Below are 17,245 nucleotides of genomic sequence, written 5' to 3' on the forward strand. Positions count from 1 at the left end.
AATACTAATAATAATATCTTCGATTTAAACGATATACTTATGAAATCAATGATTGAATAGATGCATATAGGTTGGATTCTGTTGGTGATTCGGCACGTTTTTTTCTGGCATAAAATTAACTACACAACAACTTAGAAGGTCTTACGTTAAGATACATCAAATCCACTAATTCAACTGCACGACGCGGACGTGACATGGAATTAGCCGCTAGCGTTAGAAATTAAACCCATTTTTAATTAGCTTTATACATACGGCCGGTTGCTCGAAAGGCGTTTAACTTAAACGGTGGTTAAGTTCAAAATGGAAAACAAAATTATACCATTTGAACAACTGGGCTGAAAATTTTTGATGTAAATAGTTTAATTTTAAATGAAAGAACATATTTAATACATAAGATGTAGTCTCAGTCAATCACAAGATGTAAAAGAGTATTTTTACACTTTGGCTTATCCACCATTTAACGTCTTTCGAAGAACCGGCCCCTGACCTGGTTTACTAAATTTGGGGGTCTATACGATTTTCATTCCTTCTGAAATTGTGAAATATCGATCCACAGTGTTACTTCACGTAGATTTGTAGATTTGGTGTATCTTGAGGTCTCTTAATTCACCTAGTCATACGACCCATACACACTCCGGTAATTCCACTAAAATTCCAGCGATATTGAAAATGAAGATTCTTTGCCGTGTTTTTCGATCGACTTTTTCGATCGAAATTTCATTAGTTTGTGTTATTTATACGCCATCCAAAAGCATTCATGCATGTAAGCAATAGGGTAATGAAATTTCGTTTTTGTAAGTACAATTTCGCTATTAATTGAAATTATTATATCATTCCCTTTTTATTTTCTATTTCGCCTACATCTTATTCTTTAGTATGTCGACCAGTCAGTGAACGCTTGGAACAGACAAATCTTATGTAAAATTAGCCGGTGATCTCGCGTTTATATTTTAACCAATCAGCGCTATCGAAATAAAAATCATTCTAGAGTATGCAATCAATTATATCATTTGTTATTCCTTTTGAAACCGGTCGCAATTCATTCTTATCGACACGCAACTACGATGTCCTTTTTTATTCTCACTGAGCTATATGATCCGATGCAGGGGTGTGTGTCTGAGAATTAGCCTTAGGGACCTTAAACATGTAGGACGGCAACACGACGTCGACGCGGCTGAAATACTCCTTTAAATAAATGCTATAGCAAATAAATGCTATGGCATATTGTATATATTTTATCAAACGATGTTTTCCGTTGTAAATAGAACGATGATGACGACTAAAACTCCCTTAGGTCCTTATTAATTATTCTTTTCTTTTTAATGCATCATCCATTGTATTGATAGCCGTCGTCGTCGTGTTCCTGTCCTACAAATTTTAGGGTCGATTTAAACTTAAAATATTCGAAAATATGAAATGAACACATTCTGGGAAATATTGCCAATGTTTATGGATTTTGCATAACCACCGGCCAACAACAATACATTGCTGACTGCATATGTCAGTGCATGATCAATGAGATCAGAGGCCTATTCATATTTGTACAGTCTGTGAATATTTTTTGACAAATGGTGGCAGCAAAATTTTGCCCGCTTGAATAGTGAGTTTTTTATGGCATGCAAGTCAAAGATACCGGATAACAATAAAAAAATTTATTTGAGCCACTCTGCAATAAATATAAAATATACAGTTATACTAGTTTTTAAGAGCCGCGCGTACATCAAAAATCTTGGTGCACACTTGAGAAATCTCCCGAAATCTCCAGAAATCTCGTCTTACAGACGTATATATACAAACAGTGATCTTGCATAGAATTGCACGAATTCTCCACACGCACGCACATTCACACGTCACGTTCTCCTTCCCAGGAAGGACGTTGGAGACAAATTCTAAAACGATTGGCAGAAGGATTTGAATATATTAATTGGAATATTTTAAATTCGTAGTTTGTAGTCATGGAGCTATATTGAAGAGCACATAAAATTACTTTTGAAGTTCACAGTTTGTTACGACTTTTTTGGGATTTTCTTCCACTGATGCATGGGTGTGAAGGGCAAATTAGTTATGAATACTCGGATTTGTAAATACTCTAGTATCACTATTTATACACATGCACTTACACTCACTTAGGACGTATCATTTAAAAGCATGGAATGGCTCAGTAGAGGGCCGGCCACACATGCAATCAAATTGGTAACGTGCACTTGATTAATACTTTCAAACTTGATTAATATTTTCTATCAATCTGCCGTTTAGCCTAAACGGGCCTCTAACGAACCATTCTCCATCACCGTAGAGTGTATTGCCGTTGACTGAACTCACCTGTCACCTGGTCGTTACAGCTTTGTCAAGATAACTAGCTTGAAACGGTTTACATTCCCTCAACATCGCTGTTGCCGAATCAACGGGGAACCATTTTCGAACACGGCCTGAAACAAAAACAAAACCTTTAAACAACTATTAACCACATTTTTTGTAGTTATATTGTGGGGAGGTCTCGATGAAATGAAGAATATTTAACAATTAGACAACGAGTCCGAGTTGTCTATGAGCGAATAGTCAACGAAGGCGAGTTGTCTAATTGTTTTAGTATACACCCTGTACCTAGATATATCAATTTCGAAAAATAATCGATACACCGCAATTACACCGAAAAATAATTTAATTAATTAAATTAACCTTTCTCACGATGACGAATATGCGGCCATTTTTGGGGTACTTTTTCTCAAAACCGCAAGCGTGAGACCTCATAACGGCCACAGTCTTTAATTTTAGGCTTGAGTTATTCTTCCAATTTTCTGTTGATTTAAAAAAAATGCTTTTCATGTTGTTATAACTTTTAAAACCCGTTTGAAAAAATTGAAAGTACCCCAAAAACGTCATCGTGAGAAAGGCTAATTCAATTTTATACGGTCGCGCGAGCGAATTTTTACCAAAGGTTCACCATCACGAATAGACAATGGTTGAGCAGCCAATCAGAATGTAGGATTTGTAATAGACAATGGTCGATGTATACTAAAGAAATATAGACGTTTCCGGCACTTACAGTACAAAGTTTTCACATTACTAGAAATTACCGACGAAATGACACAGGCATTTCTGCAAACTGCCAAATTTAGAAGTCAACTGCTTAAGGTTTTGGCCGTATTCTCTTAACGGTCTTATAAAATCGCTCACATTCATACGAATATTTCAATTCGAATAGTTAACGAATTGACTTGCATGTAATAAACCAAGTTTCTTCAAGCACTTTCAAAAAAATTATAATTCTCATCAAGTTCAACCATACCAAGCCTGTGAAATGCAAATTAGCATACAAGTGGTACTCGATCGTGTAGGGAATTTCTTGTAATTAAATCTTTCACAATATCATTGTTTTCAACTTAAAATTACCTTAAATGAAGTGGATTTCAAGTTTAAGTGTCACGGACCATGTGCATTGAAGCAAAACATCCTTCTTCAACAGATACATGCACGAGACATTTGTCAGCAAAACATCCTTCTTCAACACATCACGGAACACATACATGCACGAGATATTTGTATGCGGCTGTATATGTCAGTAAAGGTCGTTTATGTCAATAGTCGAACAGTACAATGTGGAATAATCGTACTTTTCAATACGTTTAGTACATCAGTAGACTTGTGGGAAATATTTTTTAGTAAAAACTCGTATTGCAAACGGAGTTATGCAAACAAGTTGCATTTCGAACTGTCGTCACAAAAGTTTCCCACGGCGCTATTGATATGCTATTAATAATAATGTTGAAAACAATGACTATTCTCATTAGTTGTCTCGGAAAAGCTTAATTGAAATAGCTATATATAGCCAAATAAATTCCACGCATGCGTTGAAAAAGGATGTTTTACTTCTTAAATCTAAGAATATATAGCTGAGGAAAGAAAAGAACGTAAAACACATCCCATTCAAAATAGACCTGAAGTTTTCGCTCCGATCTTTATAGAGGTCAAAGCATGATTTATGTATCTGCAGTTCGGTTCTCACCACATTTGCCCTCGTACCAATCTTCGCATTCTTCTGTGACTATAAGGACATATACAGCTGTTCGATGTTTTCGCTTGTCGTTCTGGAATTAAACACAGATGTAGCTATTATACGGCACACTGTAGCGCACTTATGACTAGATAGCTATGTAACGGGTATATTATCTTGAGCGATCAGGGGCCGGTTGTATCAAGCCAGTTTAGCTTAAACGGTGGATAAGTCAAAATTAAATAACACTCTTACAACTCTCTTGAATGAGCCTGTAAACTGAGTTGTAAACAGTATCTTTGTGTTAAGGTCAAAAACATTTAGTTCGCTTGTTGAATAAAACGGCAAACTTGCTTTCTATTTTGAACTTATCCACCGTTTAAGCTAAACGGCTTGATACAACGGGCCCCTGAATGATAACAGATTCGTGAATTTTCTAACGACACAAGAGGTTCGTTCCCTTTTGACGGACATTTCCTTCCGTTTCCGAAAACCTCGCTCGTTCATGCTGTTTCTGACACGTAGCCAGACAGGCCCAGGCTACTTACAATGGAAAAACTACTAACTACTATGGCTTTGCCCAGAATACAATTTATTAAAAACCGGGAAAGATGAAGATCAACATCTTGAGCTTAGAACAAAACAGCAAGTTTACGATGATATTTCGAAGTCATGCATTTTCCAAAATCACCGTAATTTTGTTGTCTCGTTCCGCAGCTTAAATGTCAGTAGGGATAACAAAATTTTGTTCTTTGCTGCACCATGTTTCCTCTTGTTTGCCATGAATGTTGCATGATATTAAATAGGAAACATAGTTTGGGAGCGGAATATTACTGAAAAGAATTCACAGCGAGTGAACATATTGATTTGTGCCATGCAAATAAAGCGGCGATAATAATACAGTGATGGGAGGCATCAGATCTGCGCACCATTCGGAAGAATTGGAGATCAGGTGAACATCACATTGGCAACTCTTTGATGTTTACCGAACTTATAAACCACGTAAATTTTCTATTGTTAACACACGAAAGCAATATAGGTGCAATCTGATAAGTGCACGAATTGAGGAAAGCCATGATGACACATATTGAAAGGCAAGTGAAGAAAAACAGTATAAACATCAAACATGATCAGAAAGCCCCCCTTCTCCAATATCATTTGTCTTATTTCATTGTTGTTTTTCTGGCATTTTTAATAAAGAAAAAATATCACCAGAATCAGCAGGGTTTTAGAATTACCAAGTAGACTTCATATAGAATGGAATATGCTAAAATAGCATAAATTCTGTCCAGCTATTCCCCATAGCAAATTACAACTTTAACAAATAGGTAAATTCGTTGGAACTAATTTACTACTACTATAAACCCATAGCAGCAAAGTGAGAAATCTTAATGTGTATATACACTGTATTTGTGTAATAACTAAGGCAGTTAGTACCTCAAACGTGCCAAGGAATCGACCTAGATTTCCCTTCACGCCAGCCTATAAAACAACAGATATTTTTAAGCAATACAAATCAACTTCAGTATGACACATGATTTCCTTTGGGATATTGTAGGCACCAAAGTCACTGTGAAGACACTGTGCTTTCTCCTATACAACCCCAGGAGCAATGTTCCTTATAGAAAACACTTGTATAAAGGTATATTCCAAACCTACCCCACTCTCAAAGTGCAAGCAAGCAAAATGCATGAAAAATGACAAACCTCCTCAGCAACTTCCCGTAAGGCAGCAGTTGCAAAATCTTCATCTGGTTCAACACCACCACTTGGCACAACCCACTTATCAGGTGTTTTTGAACTAGACACCAATAGAACCTATGATAAAGGTGATTAAAAGTTGTCTACAGTAACAACATTGCTATATTTTAGCTCAAAATTGTTCAGCAGATACTATAAATATTCAGAAAATAATTCACCACTGGTCTTATTTCCTGGGACAGTTAGCTACTAAAGTGGTCAAGAAGTATTATTATAGTCCAACATCATCAAGACTTCAATCAATTATAAACTTTATGATTTGTCAAAAGTTTCCAAGCAAATTTTTAATTAAACAAGGGCACATAATTAGATGCAAGTTAATTAAGGTAATTAAAATAACTCATGGCGATATGTGAAATGTGTTGAAGATGTTATTGAGTTCACAAATTTGGTACACCTTAACACATATTATGAATTAAAAAAAAATACATACATATGAAATACTTTATATTAAAATTTTGTCCAAACAATACATGCATGTATGCATGAATGAGTAGGCTAATGGTATTTAAATATTGCATTAAAATCTTGGAAAGTTCTGGACTGTATCAAACAAAGTGAATTTCTTGTGATTTCAAAAGCAATAAGAGCGACACTGCGACAGATAATGAATCTGTTTTGTACATTCGAAGCCTGGCATTAAACACGAATTTAATCATTGAAAGTCACATCCTGTCTCAGCTATTTCTAAAGTACCGTAAGGTTGTAATATACACGAATTTCACAGTGATATATGCATCAATTTTTCACACTGAGCTAATTCTTTTATTCCATCAGTCTTCTTTGTCACGGTCAACACTTTATGTGTACAATGTATATTTAACATAAATATCTGACGAAATTTTAAGTTTAAGAAGTGTCAGTCGTCAGGAAATGCTTGTTCTCGAATAGACTTTTTTGAATAGTACGAGAAACCGTCTAAATCACAGAGGATTTCTAATGCGCGAAAAGTGAAATAGGTGAAATTAAGCACTAGGTAACCTAAGCATGATGTTATTCTGTGTTTAACGACAGACCACATTAAATGTATTACAGTAACGTGTATATACATGGTAGTAAGTAAATAGTACCTCGTTCTCTGCCTCGGTCCGAAAACACAGACAACCAGCCCTTTTTTTGAATCCGTCGTTATCAAAGGTTCTTATTGTGTTCAGGTAATGGACTTTTGGCATCTTCCTTCACAGTTCAAATTTCAGAAATCGAATCAGATCGTAGAGAAACTAGCAGCAGATTCTTGTATTTCTTTTGCAGTTGTCACAGTATTTATTTACAAGCCTCCTCTGATTTGCGCCATCTTACAAACCCACAATCCATTGTTCAAAACGATTACGTAATTATTGATATCCCGGGGGTATCTGTGTTCCACATTTACAATGAGAGATTTTCTTTCAAAATATGCTATTAACTATTATTAATAAAAGCATACAAGTTCTACAAGTGCAGTATTTTAAAAAAAGGTTAACGAAGCTCAAAATTTTTTTTTTACAAATTTGACAATAGTACGTATAACCATAAAAATGATAAAATGAATAAATGTCTAAAAGCGAAACGGTTGTCCGGGTTATTTTCCCCCTCCTGTATGCTCTGCTGGCCTGGAGACTAACTGTCATGCATTGCCATGTCATATGATCTAAATGAATTACAACAAGCCGATAGGCGATAAACAAGACGTTGGAAATTAAATATTATTCGACAAATAAATGTTAAACCTATTTCAATTATTAAGCAGAGAAGAGATGGAGCGATAGAACCTGCTTTAATCCGAATATTAAAGTAATGGGAGACACGAAAAACCAAGTCTCACTTCGGCCATTCGCCCACCAAGTCGGAGGCCATTCGAACTTTCAACAGTTCGACAATCATACTGTATGTAAGCCGTTGTTCTCAAAGGAATTGAAGTTTTATCAAGAAATTCCTTCAGCATTGAAACCGTTCATCCCCCAATTTAAAGGTGAGGCGAAGTTTCGTTGCGGAATCGAAGCTGCAGCAACATGAGCTTCGGATAATTTTGAACTTTATATTGTAGCTATAAACGTAAAGTAACGAAAGCTTTATATTGTAGCTATAAACGTAAAGTAACGAGTAAAAATAACCAGAAATCACTGAGAAGCGTCTTCAAATAACAACCTCTTATCAACTGTTATATAATATAAATATTAACGACCGCCTAAAATAGGCCTCGACGTTTTTGCCTAATAATTTTGTAGCTACATTACATTAATTTTACATACAGTATACTCAGGTATAATAACCATGGTTATATTTACAGTAATTTCGTAGTGAAAAACGTGCCAGTGAAAACTGCAAGTGTCAGGCTTGCATTTTGTTGCCTAGTTTATTAACTAATCTTTTGGATGGTATTTGCCATGCAAGCTTAATATAATATCAGACCCATGCACTTGGATATAGTAATGTAGACCAATGTACTTGTGATCTGAGTAACAAGTAGAAAAAAATCACCATAGCTGAAGGGTGAAGGCATAGGTTTTTGCCAGACAATGTGACATAAAAACATATCCCTGGTAGAAATCTTAAGTAAGATCTTAAGTAAGATCTTATTAAGATCCTAATTAAGATCTTATTAGGATCTTAACATAGGATCCTGTAAGATCTTATAAGATCTTATAAGATCTTGTAGGATCTTATATAAGATCTTGTAAGATCCTATGTAAGATCCTGTAGGATCCTATAGGATCCTTTAAGATCTTATAGGATCTTTAATAAGATCTTAAAAAATCTGATAGGATCCTAATGAATCTTACATAAGATCTTACATATATCTTATAAGATCCTAATAAGATCTTAAAGAATCTTAAATAAGATCTTACGTAAATCTTATAGGATCCTAATAAAATCTTAAATAATCCTATATAGGATCTTACATAAATCTTACAAGATCCTAATAAGATCTTAAAGGTTTTGAAATAGGATCTTACATAATATTTATATTCATTATTCTATGGAATGTTTAAATGAATATTCTCTAGAATATTCAAATCTCTATAGGATGTCCTTATAGGATCCTTTGGAATAAAAGTGTTCATTGATCGTAATTCTTTTCAAAAATCTTATTTCGATAGTTTTATTCTCATTATAAACTAATTCACAAAGTTTGTATAATTTATTAAGTTTCTATATATAGATAAGTATCAATGCTTGCACATATATGCACAAAATCAAAACTAATGTTAGATGTGTCCATATAACTTTAATTTGCATGTAGCACTCTAGTTCTGGTAAGTCTATCAAATAATCATTTTGTTTCGTGGATAAAATAACTAGAGGTGGTTGTTTGAAGGCTGTCGATCTAGCTTAAATGGTGTGCAATTAGTCAAAATTATATTTCACACATTTTAAGAAGGATTGAATTGAAATATTATGCACTAGGTAATTGCAAGATATTTTCTAGCTAGATAACTGGATCAATCTTAAAGCAGTGAAATAATTACTATAGTGCAGTTTTTCCACCAAATAAAATGACTGTGCAAGAAAATAGGAAAAATATGACTAGGCTATATTTATATACTAAATATATTTACATATATTTGTATAGTACCATACATGTTAAATATATTAGAAAATGGAATGTCATATAGTTACTGATGTCCAGAAGCTTTCAACTTGGCTTTCTCGACTTTCACAATATTTATAATCCTTGTTGCCATAACTTGTTGTATTTCAGCCTCTTTCTACCCAAACCTTTTTGCACCATACTCTACACAAAGAAAAAGTCTACAATAACTGAACCAAGATATGTAATATATAAGATATATTACCTTCCACACATATTTAGATACTAACAATTACTGCTTACCAGATATACTCTTAGATTTCTCTGGGTTGAATTGGGGTTTTGCATCCTGTCATTTGAAGGCATTTGAAGCCTTGGTTAGTATGATGTTTGGACATAGGAAATCTGTAAATTCTAACAGTATAAATACAAAAATTAAACACTTGACAGTGAGTTGACACCTTATTCACTCTTAGAATGACAATTGATAGTCAAGGCACTGCAAATGCCTTGACAGAAATTTTTTTACTTGGTAATAAAAAGTTTATAAAAATTAAGGATTATATTTAATACAAGGGTAGACAACATATGTTGCCTGCCAATTGAGGTTATAACCCTAAACTGTTTAATTATATTATATTATATATATGATTCACCAGAAGTAGCATGATTTGCAGTTGATAATAATCGTAAATAGAATAATACTAATTGCTATTTATTATTGCACTTGAAGGCCAGCTAGCTTGATGCATAGAGCGCATTTTATATTTAATTAATAAAGTCTGATCTGAATTCTGAAAAATAGTTAATATTTTTAATATAAACATATAGCATATACAAACACACTCACCAGTAACCACTGAATTCAAATGCTTTAGCTACACATGTTGTTGTTGAAATTGTGGAATAGTCAATGGAACCTTTGATTATTTTCTTATTAACTTTAGAAATTTATCATAGCCATGACACAATTAATTCTTTCTCACGATTGACGATCCCAGTCACCATTTACAAAATTATCCGGATCTTCTCCAGCGTGCTTCACCAATTTCGCATGACTTTTCATTGACAAATTCAAATAATGCGTATTTATGTTAAAATACGAAAGAAAAACTCACTAAATTCTACCTAATATCTAATATCTTTATAAAACGTTGAACGGATGACAAAGACGCGCTCAAAATTTGAAAATAATGCGTGAGAAGTCCCACATAACCTTGCGGTCTTGTTTGGGCAAAACGCCCGCAATTCCCGCAATCTAACCTGCGAACAGGCATATTATATAATATCGCATTATTCGCATATTATATAATAACATTCTATAGAATACTGTGTACAGTATGTTCTATGGAATATGTTATTGGATATTTCATGTGAATGTACAATAGAATATTCTATAGGATCTGTAAATTCTATGGATCTTTATTAAGATTTGAAGAAATATGAAGATTTTATTACTAAATATAATCTTGGAAATAGTAGGATCTTATATGAAAATCGAAGATCTTATTACTGTAAATCTTAAAACAATTTCTTAGTGAATCTTACGGGAAATAATAAGATCCTGAGTAAATCTTATATAGGATTCAAAGTAGTCAAGATATTAGATAATGTTGTGGGAAAATTTTAGTATCGCACATACAACTGAAAATTCTTATCATTTCATATTAGGATTTGTCCAAACTTCAAATTCGAAATTTTACTTTAAAATTAATGCGTGATTGGAATCCTTATTAACATTTTAGGATCCTAAGCATATTGGAATCCTAAAGTATAGTTGGTTAGGACCTGTGTGTATAGTGTTAGGATCCTAAGTGTGGGGTTGGGTATCCTAGGTATAGTTTTAGGATCCTGTTTATAGTGTTAGGATCCTAAGTTCTGTTTTAGGATCCTGGGTATAGTCTTAGGATCCTAAGTTCTGTTTTAGGATCCTGAGTATAGTCTTAGGATCCTAAGTATCGTTTTAGGATCCTAAGTATAGTCTTAGGATCCTAGGTAAGATCTTACTATGTTTTAAGATCCTATCCCACCAGTTTTTCTTAAATAAGATCCTACAGGATCTTAATTAAGATCTTGTTCCTAAATAAGATCTTGCAAGATCTTACAGGATCCTGTAAGATCCTAATTAAGATTTCTACCAGGGATATATTGGTCTTCTGTTTAGCAAAAGAAGACAAAAACTGTGAAAAAGAATAACATAATCCTAAAATATTTCATTATTTCAAGTCAATTGGGTCATGCACTACTGTAGCTAGATGCATATTGCAATGTATAAATTGGTGAAATGTGCATGCATATTTAATTCATATTCTAGGTGTGGTTACAGCGGAAATAAAAGAAGACTATGAAGGGGAACCTAGTCTAATAATTCATCCAAATGGCCCTGTCCATTTTGTAAGTGATGATATTTCAAAGGACCTTTCTGGATCAGATGGTAAGCAATCATAATAATGCAAAAGTTGATAATGTTTACACTATGGTGTTAAGGAAAATAAGCTTCCTACCAGGCTGTTGCAGTATTGAAAAAAAATTCATTTATCAAAATGAAAATATCAAATATACAGCACTGTATATCACAACTATTGACTTTAGCAAAATTACAATTAAAATGTATTTATACAAACAGCAGAAAAGTTGTGTGAAACTAATTGGATATATACATATATTGGATCATTATTACATATGTTATCATTAAAACAAATTAGATAACCCATGTTTAATGGTTATGTGACTGATATTTATATATTTTCAATGTATATTGACATGGACAACCTTAATATCCAAATGTGAAAATGAGCTATTTACTGGAAGTATGAAATGTTTCAGGATAAACATAGACACTTTAATAAAATACAAGAATAACATCTCATGTTGTAAACCCAAAATTTGATCAGCTTAAAAATGAGGCGACATGTTTACAATGATATATCAACTCAATTTCAAAGTGATGTCAACTGTCTTGTTTAAATATTCATGCTAGTTACGTCTGTCATGATATTTTTGTTCCTTCACACAATCCAAGAATGTCTTTGGGAAAGGAATGATTATTCCCAGTGTTCATCACTGGTTGTTTAATACCATTTGATTTGAAACCTAAACAATGGATGAAGAATGCAAAATGTCTGAATTTAGCTTATTAATAAAGGTTATTTCATCTTCTTTGCATAGATGACATTCAGAATCCATGTGATGTTGATGAAGAAAAAGATCGTCCACATTTACGTGGTCCAACTTCATCTTGTCATTCCCAGCGTCGTAAGTGCAGCCCAGTGCTACATATACTGATATACAGGCCTTGAATTCCATTTGAATCATTTGCCTTATATCTTAGACTACGTTTACACTACTCCAGATCGGTCTGAAAACGGTGCAAAAAAGTATCAAAACGGGGTTGCATTTACACTGCGCCGGAGCGGATTTGTTCGAAAACGTCACCTTTGCCGTAGCGAAATGACCACACTTTCTAAATGTGGTCGAACGAAAACGGAGCGCTACATGGCGTTGTGTAAACACTACACCGTTAATATTCCGCTACACTTTAGATACCACTCCGCCACAATGCCTGGCGCGTTGTTGCCGTAATTCAATATAGCGAACAATTCTCCAACAATTTATCAACAAGCACCTTTCTCGCTATCGGCCGTATTATTTTCATTGTTTTTGCCACCCACGACTACAGATATAAACGTCAAGCAATGTTTCAGAAAGAAATGGCGCAATTTCCCGCGAAGAACTTACGAATGTTGACAGCGAAGAACGCTTTTGTGTAAACGCTAACGAGACAGTATCGGAATTCAAACGGAGCAGTGTAAACGCAGTCAAATTCTGCCGTCACTTTCTCGCTCCGGAGCTGTGTAAACGTAGTCTTAAAGGCATGTGTGAAAAGCAAGTTCAAGTCGTTATTTTAGGCCTCAGAGGCGCATTTGCATTCATGCCTCATGTTTTTGAAATCGGCAGAAAACATCGCACTTAAAAAGGACAAATGTAGACAGCAAATGTAATACTCTTCGTCTTGGCATCATTTTTAGAATTTCTGATTCTTGAAAATGTCATTTCTCGGTATCATTCTCCTTCGATTCTTGATCTTAAAATGGGAACTCAGATCCACAGCGACTCGAAGACAAGCGAGGAGGAAATGAAACGGAGGAGAAGCAAGTGGGAAAAAACTACCGCGAGAACCCTCGGTGTTCGTTTAGGTGGGATGAAGGTACAGTATCTTTGAATTATGATTTCTTTTTTGTAGAAAGTAAGAGGGAGTAATTATGAGTGCATTGATTTATACCTTGACAATTGATCACTTGCAACTTATCCATTCATTCACATCTCTTACAAGAGGAAAATCTGATATTGTGGTAAACTAGGAGTTGGTCTCGGAAGTGGGGGTTAGTCAATCCAATTTTCCCTGATTACATTAGTAGCAGAAATGCTTACAGTATCACTGACTATTGGGTTACAATCATTAGTCAATCGAACGTTAATTGAGGGGGACCGTATTCATGCATGTTAATTTCTTTTGAAAACAATTTCACTTTCAAGTTTCAATATAGAAATCAGCCTGGCATAGCAGAATACATTAATATGATCCCCTCAATTAACGTTCGATTGACGCCCATGGTTAAATAAAACTAAGACTTTAAAAATCTCTTTTTGGTAATTTTTCCTATTTATACATAATACAGGAATTAATTATCAGTAATTTACCGTTTTCGTAAGTTTCGTAATTGCAAGTTTACATATCTCAAAAGTAAAATTGCAATGCAAAGTTGCATAAAAAATTGCGCCGAGTGTTAGGGCCTTAATTAAGCTATATGTTTTGTTTTTTTAGGTATATCACGTTGACTGTGGAAAGTGTTTTTACATGAACAACAATGATGGTAGGAAGCTGTCGGAACATGGTTTCGAGAAAGCCTTGAGGATGTTTTTCGATAATGGCGAGACGTTTCGCTGCGCGCTTATTAGTTGCTTCATCCAAAAACTTAAAAACGTCTTGGACGTCATGGAGAAGGACTTGTGCTCGTATCGTTTCTACAACAGCTCGCTGCTGCTCGTTTACGAGGGTGAGGTAGCTGGGTACTCGAAACGTAACGAATCGGATTGTTTCACGAACACCTCGAACCACCATTCCACGCACGACACGTCTTTGGAACAGTGCACGTGCGAATGCACTAGCGAACAGTTGGACATTCGCATGATCGATTTTCAGCACGTGTCACGCGACGACAGTCACGCGGACAAGTCGTGCTGCGTCACGTGTCCGGATAAAGGGTACATATTTGGGCTTAAGTCTCTCATCAGAATATTGCGCAAAATCCAGAACGATCACCATCGTGGAAGGAAAGAAAGTTTGACGGATGGTTCTGGGAAGGATGCGTCGTAAGTTGTTTCGAGTGCGCTACTTTCAGAAGAGTGCTTCAAGGGCGTCAAGTCCGTGAGATAGTGGGTACATACCAACACGCTGTGAAATTACTGGTATAATGGTTCCTTTGGCCTGGACTCGTCATTGATATTCATAAGAGGAGGACCACAGGGCAACCTGTCCGTCGTCTGAATGCCGGTCTACTCTTGCAAATTTTACCTGCGATTTTCGGTGTGATTTTATTCTTTTTAATGATGTTTTGTGAGTCAGTAGTTATGGATTGTCCGATGTGTAAGGAACATCCGTCGTAACTTATCTACTGAGTTACATCTATATTGAAAGACGAAAATTGCATCTAAAATCGCAGCTAAAATTGTTTATCTCAGTTAAGAGGACGTGATGAATTTTAATTTCTCTAAAAGCCAACTCTTCATACCTAAGGTAAGAGGCTGGAATTACATTCAGCGCAATTGTTAATTGTATAATGAACAGAGAAAAACTCTTGTGAATCGAAACATTTCGTCCATATTGTTATACGGTCTTTCCATTTATCGTTTTATGGAGACGATACTGAACAGCCGCCGGTTGTGTGAGATTTGAATAGTGATCTGCGTAGCACAGGAAAAGTATTTACACATTTTTTTACACTGAAATTGCACGTTAGTAGTTGTATATGTTATATGTATATAGTTATATAACCGAAGTAGTGTAACTGGAAGTAAACCTTCGAATTCTTAAGAACAAAGTGTAGTTTACCCGTATAAACACTTGGTCCCCCTTGTAGTTTTTCTTCGCTTTTCAAGCCTTCACACAACCGGCGTCAAAGATATATAAGATTCGCGTGCACCAGCATCTGCACCACTACCATATTTCAAATATGCAATCAAACATTATTGCTTAATTTCATTAAATATTTTGGGAGAAAACCCAAAGAAATCAATGGTGTATATTGTTGGAATAGCAAGATAACGTTGGTGTTCATGGCCTGAAGATCTATGTGAATAATTAATTTCCTGAGTAAATGTTCTCATCAAATATTTATTAAAAAATTTTCTTCACTTTTTTAACTGTCGAAGAACGACATCTCCTAGTTTACTTTTAGACAGTTGCCGAGCACATTAATCTTTATGAGATATTTGATATACTGCTCCAGGAGTTTATGGTGTAATGTGTTGTATTACGTTAAATATTACAATATGACAAATTCATATAGCCAGTACAAAACGTTTCTTTATTCGTGATCCATTAGGTTTTTTAAGGACGTTGGAAGTATGCGTAGGTTGATATACCAATTTGAACATTATTGACGTTTGCCATCTTTAATATTTCCGAATTGGAGTCTAATATTGAGTTAAATATGTGAGTCTTCGCTCTAATTCCTCTTTCTCCCTCAAAAGTTCTTTGGTCTTCCTCTCATTTCTATCCAATCTGTTTTCAAGTGGGTGCATTAGTGGACAACATGCACATGACTTCGTGAAAACTACAATAACGACAATAATTTAATCAAGGACATTGGAAGCACATATCACTTGCAAAGGTATGTGACTTATGGTTATGGAATGAGCTTTCAGTATAATTATTGCATACTTCTTTCAAAAGTTTTAACCCGGTCAATTTTTAGTGTGGCTAGGATTTGATAAAGAGTCTTGCTAAAATGTTCTCATCTCAAACAAATTTCGCTTTCACGCTTACTGAATCTTGCGATCTCAAAAAAAACTTCATGCGAATTGATCAGGTTGTTCCCGATTGATGAAAACAACACTAAACAATGTTGTGGTGTATCAAAGGAACATGGTTGTTCTGAAGTTGAGGCAACTGGTTGAAGCCGAACGTGTTGATACAACTTGAAAACATCCATCAGCTCGCCTTTGTCGAAAGTATATTAATAAAAATATTTCTCCGGTACTTCCTAGATTAACCATTAACCACAAACTATTATACAAAAAATGGGGGAGCACCATACTGATGTTGGATTTAAAACGTCTACCCTGGCTTCGGAAAGGCTTTGGAGGCATTAGATGTTAATGAAATTTCAAAAACAAGATGGCGGATGCTTGTTATTGAGAACAGCAATTTTTACCAAGGCTTATTATATATTATGTTTATATGTTATACCTAAAAATTTATAAAGGTACAGGACAGGTATGCTCTCTCTTGATATAAAAAACAGTAAAATTCATGATCAGTATAACTGATTTGCTATTTATAATACCTGTCCTAATAATTATATCAGGAACGATTGTTCCAAAGCTTCAAGATAAGCGTCACTTATGGATTCGCTAGGGACGATCCTCACAGGAACTTCGACCCGCCTGTACCTAATATATAATCGCGAAATACATTGGTATAAGAGGGGGAAACTGAAGTTAGCGAATTAAGCACAGGGAAGGGTGTAGACCTATGCATGCCGAAGCTCGTGCGAGTACAAAACCTGACCACGACCTGCACTGAAAGCATGTCAAAATCATACGCAAATTCATCTTTCAAATTAATTCGCTTTTCAGATGAAACATGTAACGTTGCATTCAGCTACCGTTTACGGCCGTTTTCCACTTCAACCGTATCGTAGCGAAACGTAGTGTATCTCATTGTTTTAAAGTCATTAATTCTGGTCGAATACTTCG

General features: G+C 35.0%; 2 protein-coding genes across 3 annotated transcripts; one reads left to right on the forward strand and one right to left on the reverse strand.

Annotated features, from left to right (window-relative positions):
• Positions 1 to 382: 382 nt before the first annotated feature.
• On the reverse strand, positions 383 to 7,047 carry LOC114541982 (diphosphoinositol polyphosphate phosphohydrolase 1-like). Its single transcript, XM_028561773.1, has 6 exons — positions 6,825 to 7,047; positions 5,701 to 5,811; positions 5,432 to 5,476; positions 4,007 to 4,088; positions 2,323 to 2,429; positions 383 to 1,889 (listed from the first exon to the last, which is right to left on the reverse strand). Exons 1-5 carry the CDS (start codon positions 6,924 to 6,926, stop codon positions 2,326 to 2,328), a joined length of 444 nt encoding a protein of 147 aa, XP_028417574.1. The 5' UTR covers positions 6,927 to 7,047; the 3' UTR covers positions 383 to 1,889; positions 2,323 to 2,325.
• A 336-nt stretch (positions 7,048 to 7,383) lies between these two features.
• On the forward strand, positions 7,384 to 15,642 carry LOC114541987 (inositol hexakisphosphate kinase 3-like). Of its 2 annotated transcripts, XM_028561778.1 has the most exons (6): positions 7,384 to 7,705; positions 11,580 to 11,699; positions 12,434 to 12,520; positions 13,294 to 13,472; positions 13,599 to 13,647; positions 14,091 to 14,179. In XM_028561778.1, the coding sequence occupies exons 1-5, from the start codon at positions 7,531 to 7,533 to the stop codon at positions 13,608 to 13,610; spliced, it is 573 nt and encodes a 190-aa protein (XP_028417579.1). In that variant the 5' UTR covers positions 7,384 to 7,530; the 3' UTR covers positions 13,611 to 13,647; positions 14,091 to 14,179. The 2 variants fall into 2 exon arrangements, with proteins under 2 accessions (XP_028417579.1, XP_028417578.1); XM_028561777.1 differs by lacking the exon at positions 13,599 to 13,647 and having other exon boundaries at positions 14,091 to 15,642.
• The last annotated feature ends 1,603 nt before the right edge of the window (positions 15,643 to 17,245 follow it).

The sequence above is a fragment of the Dendronephthya gigantea genome, unplaced genomic scaffold (genome assembly GCF_004324835.1).
Source record: "Dendronephthya gigantea isolate DGI-Jeju-01 unplaced genomic scaffold, DenGig_1.0 000327F, whole genome shotgun sequence".
In the NCBI taxonomy this organism is placed as follows: Eukaryota; Metazoa; Cnidaria; class Anthozoa; order Malacalcyonacea; family Nephtheidae; genus Dendronephthya; species Dendronephthya gigantea.

Coding starts and splice junctions, on each gene's coding strand:
- LOC114541982 (XM_028561773.1), bottom strand. CDS start 6,926: ATGCCAAAAGTCCATTACCTGAACACAATAAGAACCTTTGATAACGAC. Junction 5,812..6,824: donor GGACCGAGGCAGAGAACGAG/GTACTATTTACT, acceptor CCTTTATCATAG/GTTCTATTGGTGTCTAGTTC. Junction 5,477..5,700: donor TACGGGAAGTTGCTGAGGAG/GTTTGTCATTTT, acceptor GTTGTTTTATAG/GCTGGCGTGAAGGGAAATCT.
- LOC114541987 (XM_028561777.1), top strand. CDS start 7,531: ATGGGAGACACGAAAAACCAAGTCTCACTTCGGCCATTCGCCCACCAA. Junction 11,700..12,433: donor GGACCTTTCTGGATCAGATG/GTAAGCAATCAT, acceptor TTCTTTGCATAG/ATGACATTCAGAATCCATGT. Junction 12,521..13,293: donor ATCTTGTCATTCCCAGCGTC/GTAAGTGCAGCC, acceptor CATCATTTTTAG/AATTTCTGATTCTTGAAAAT.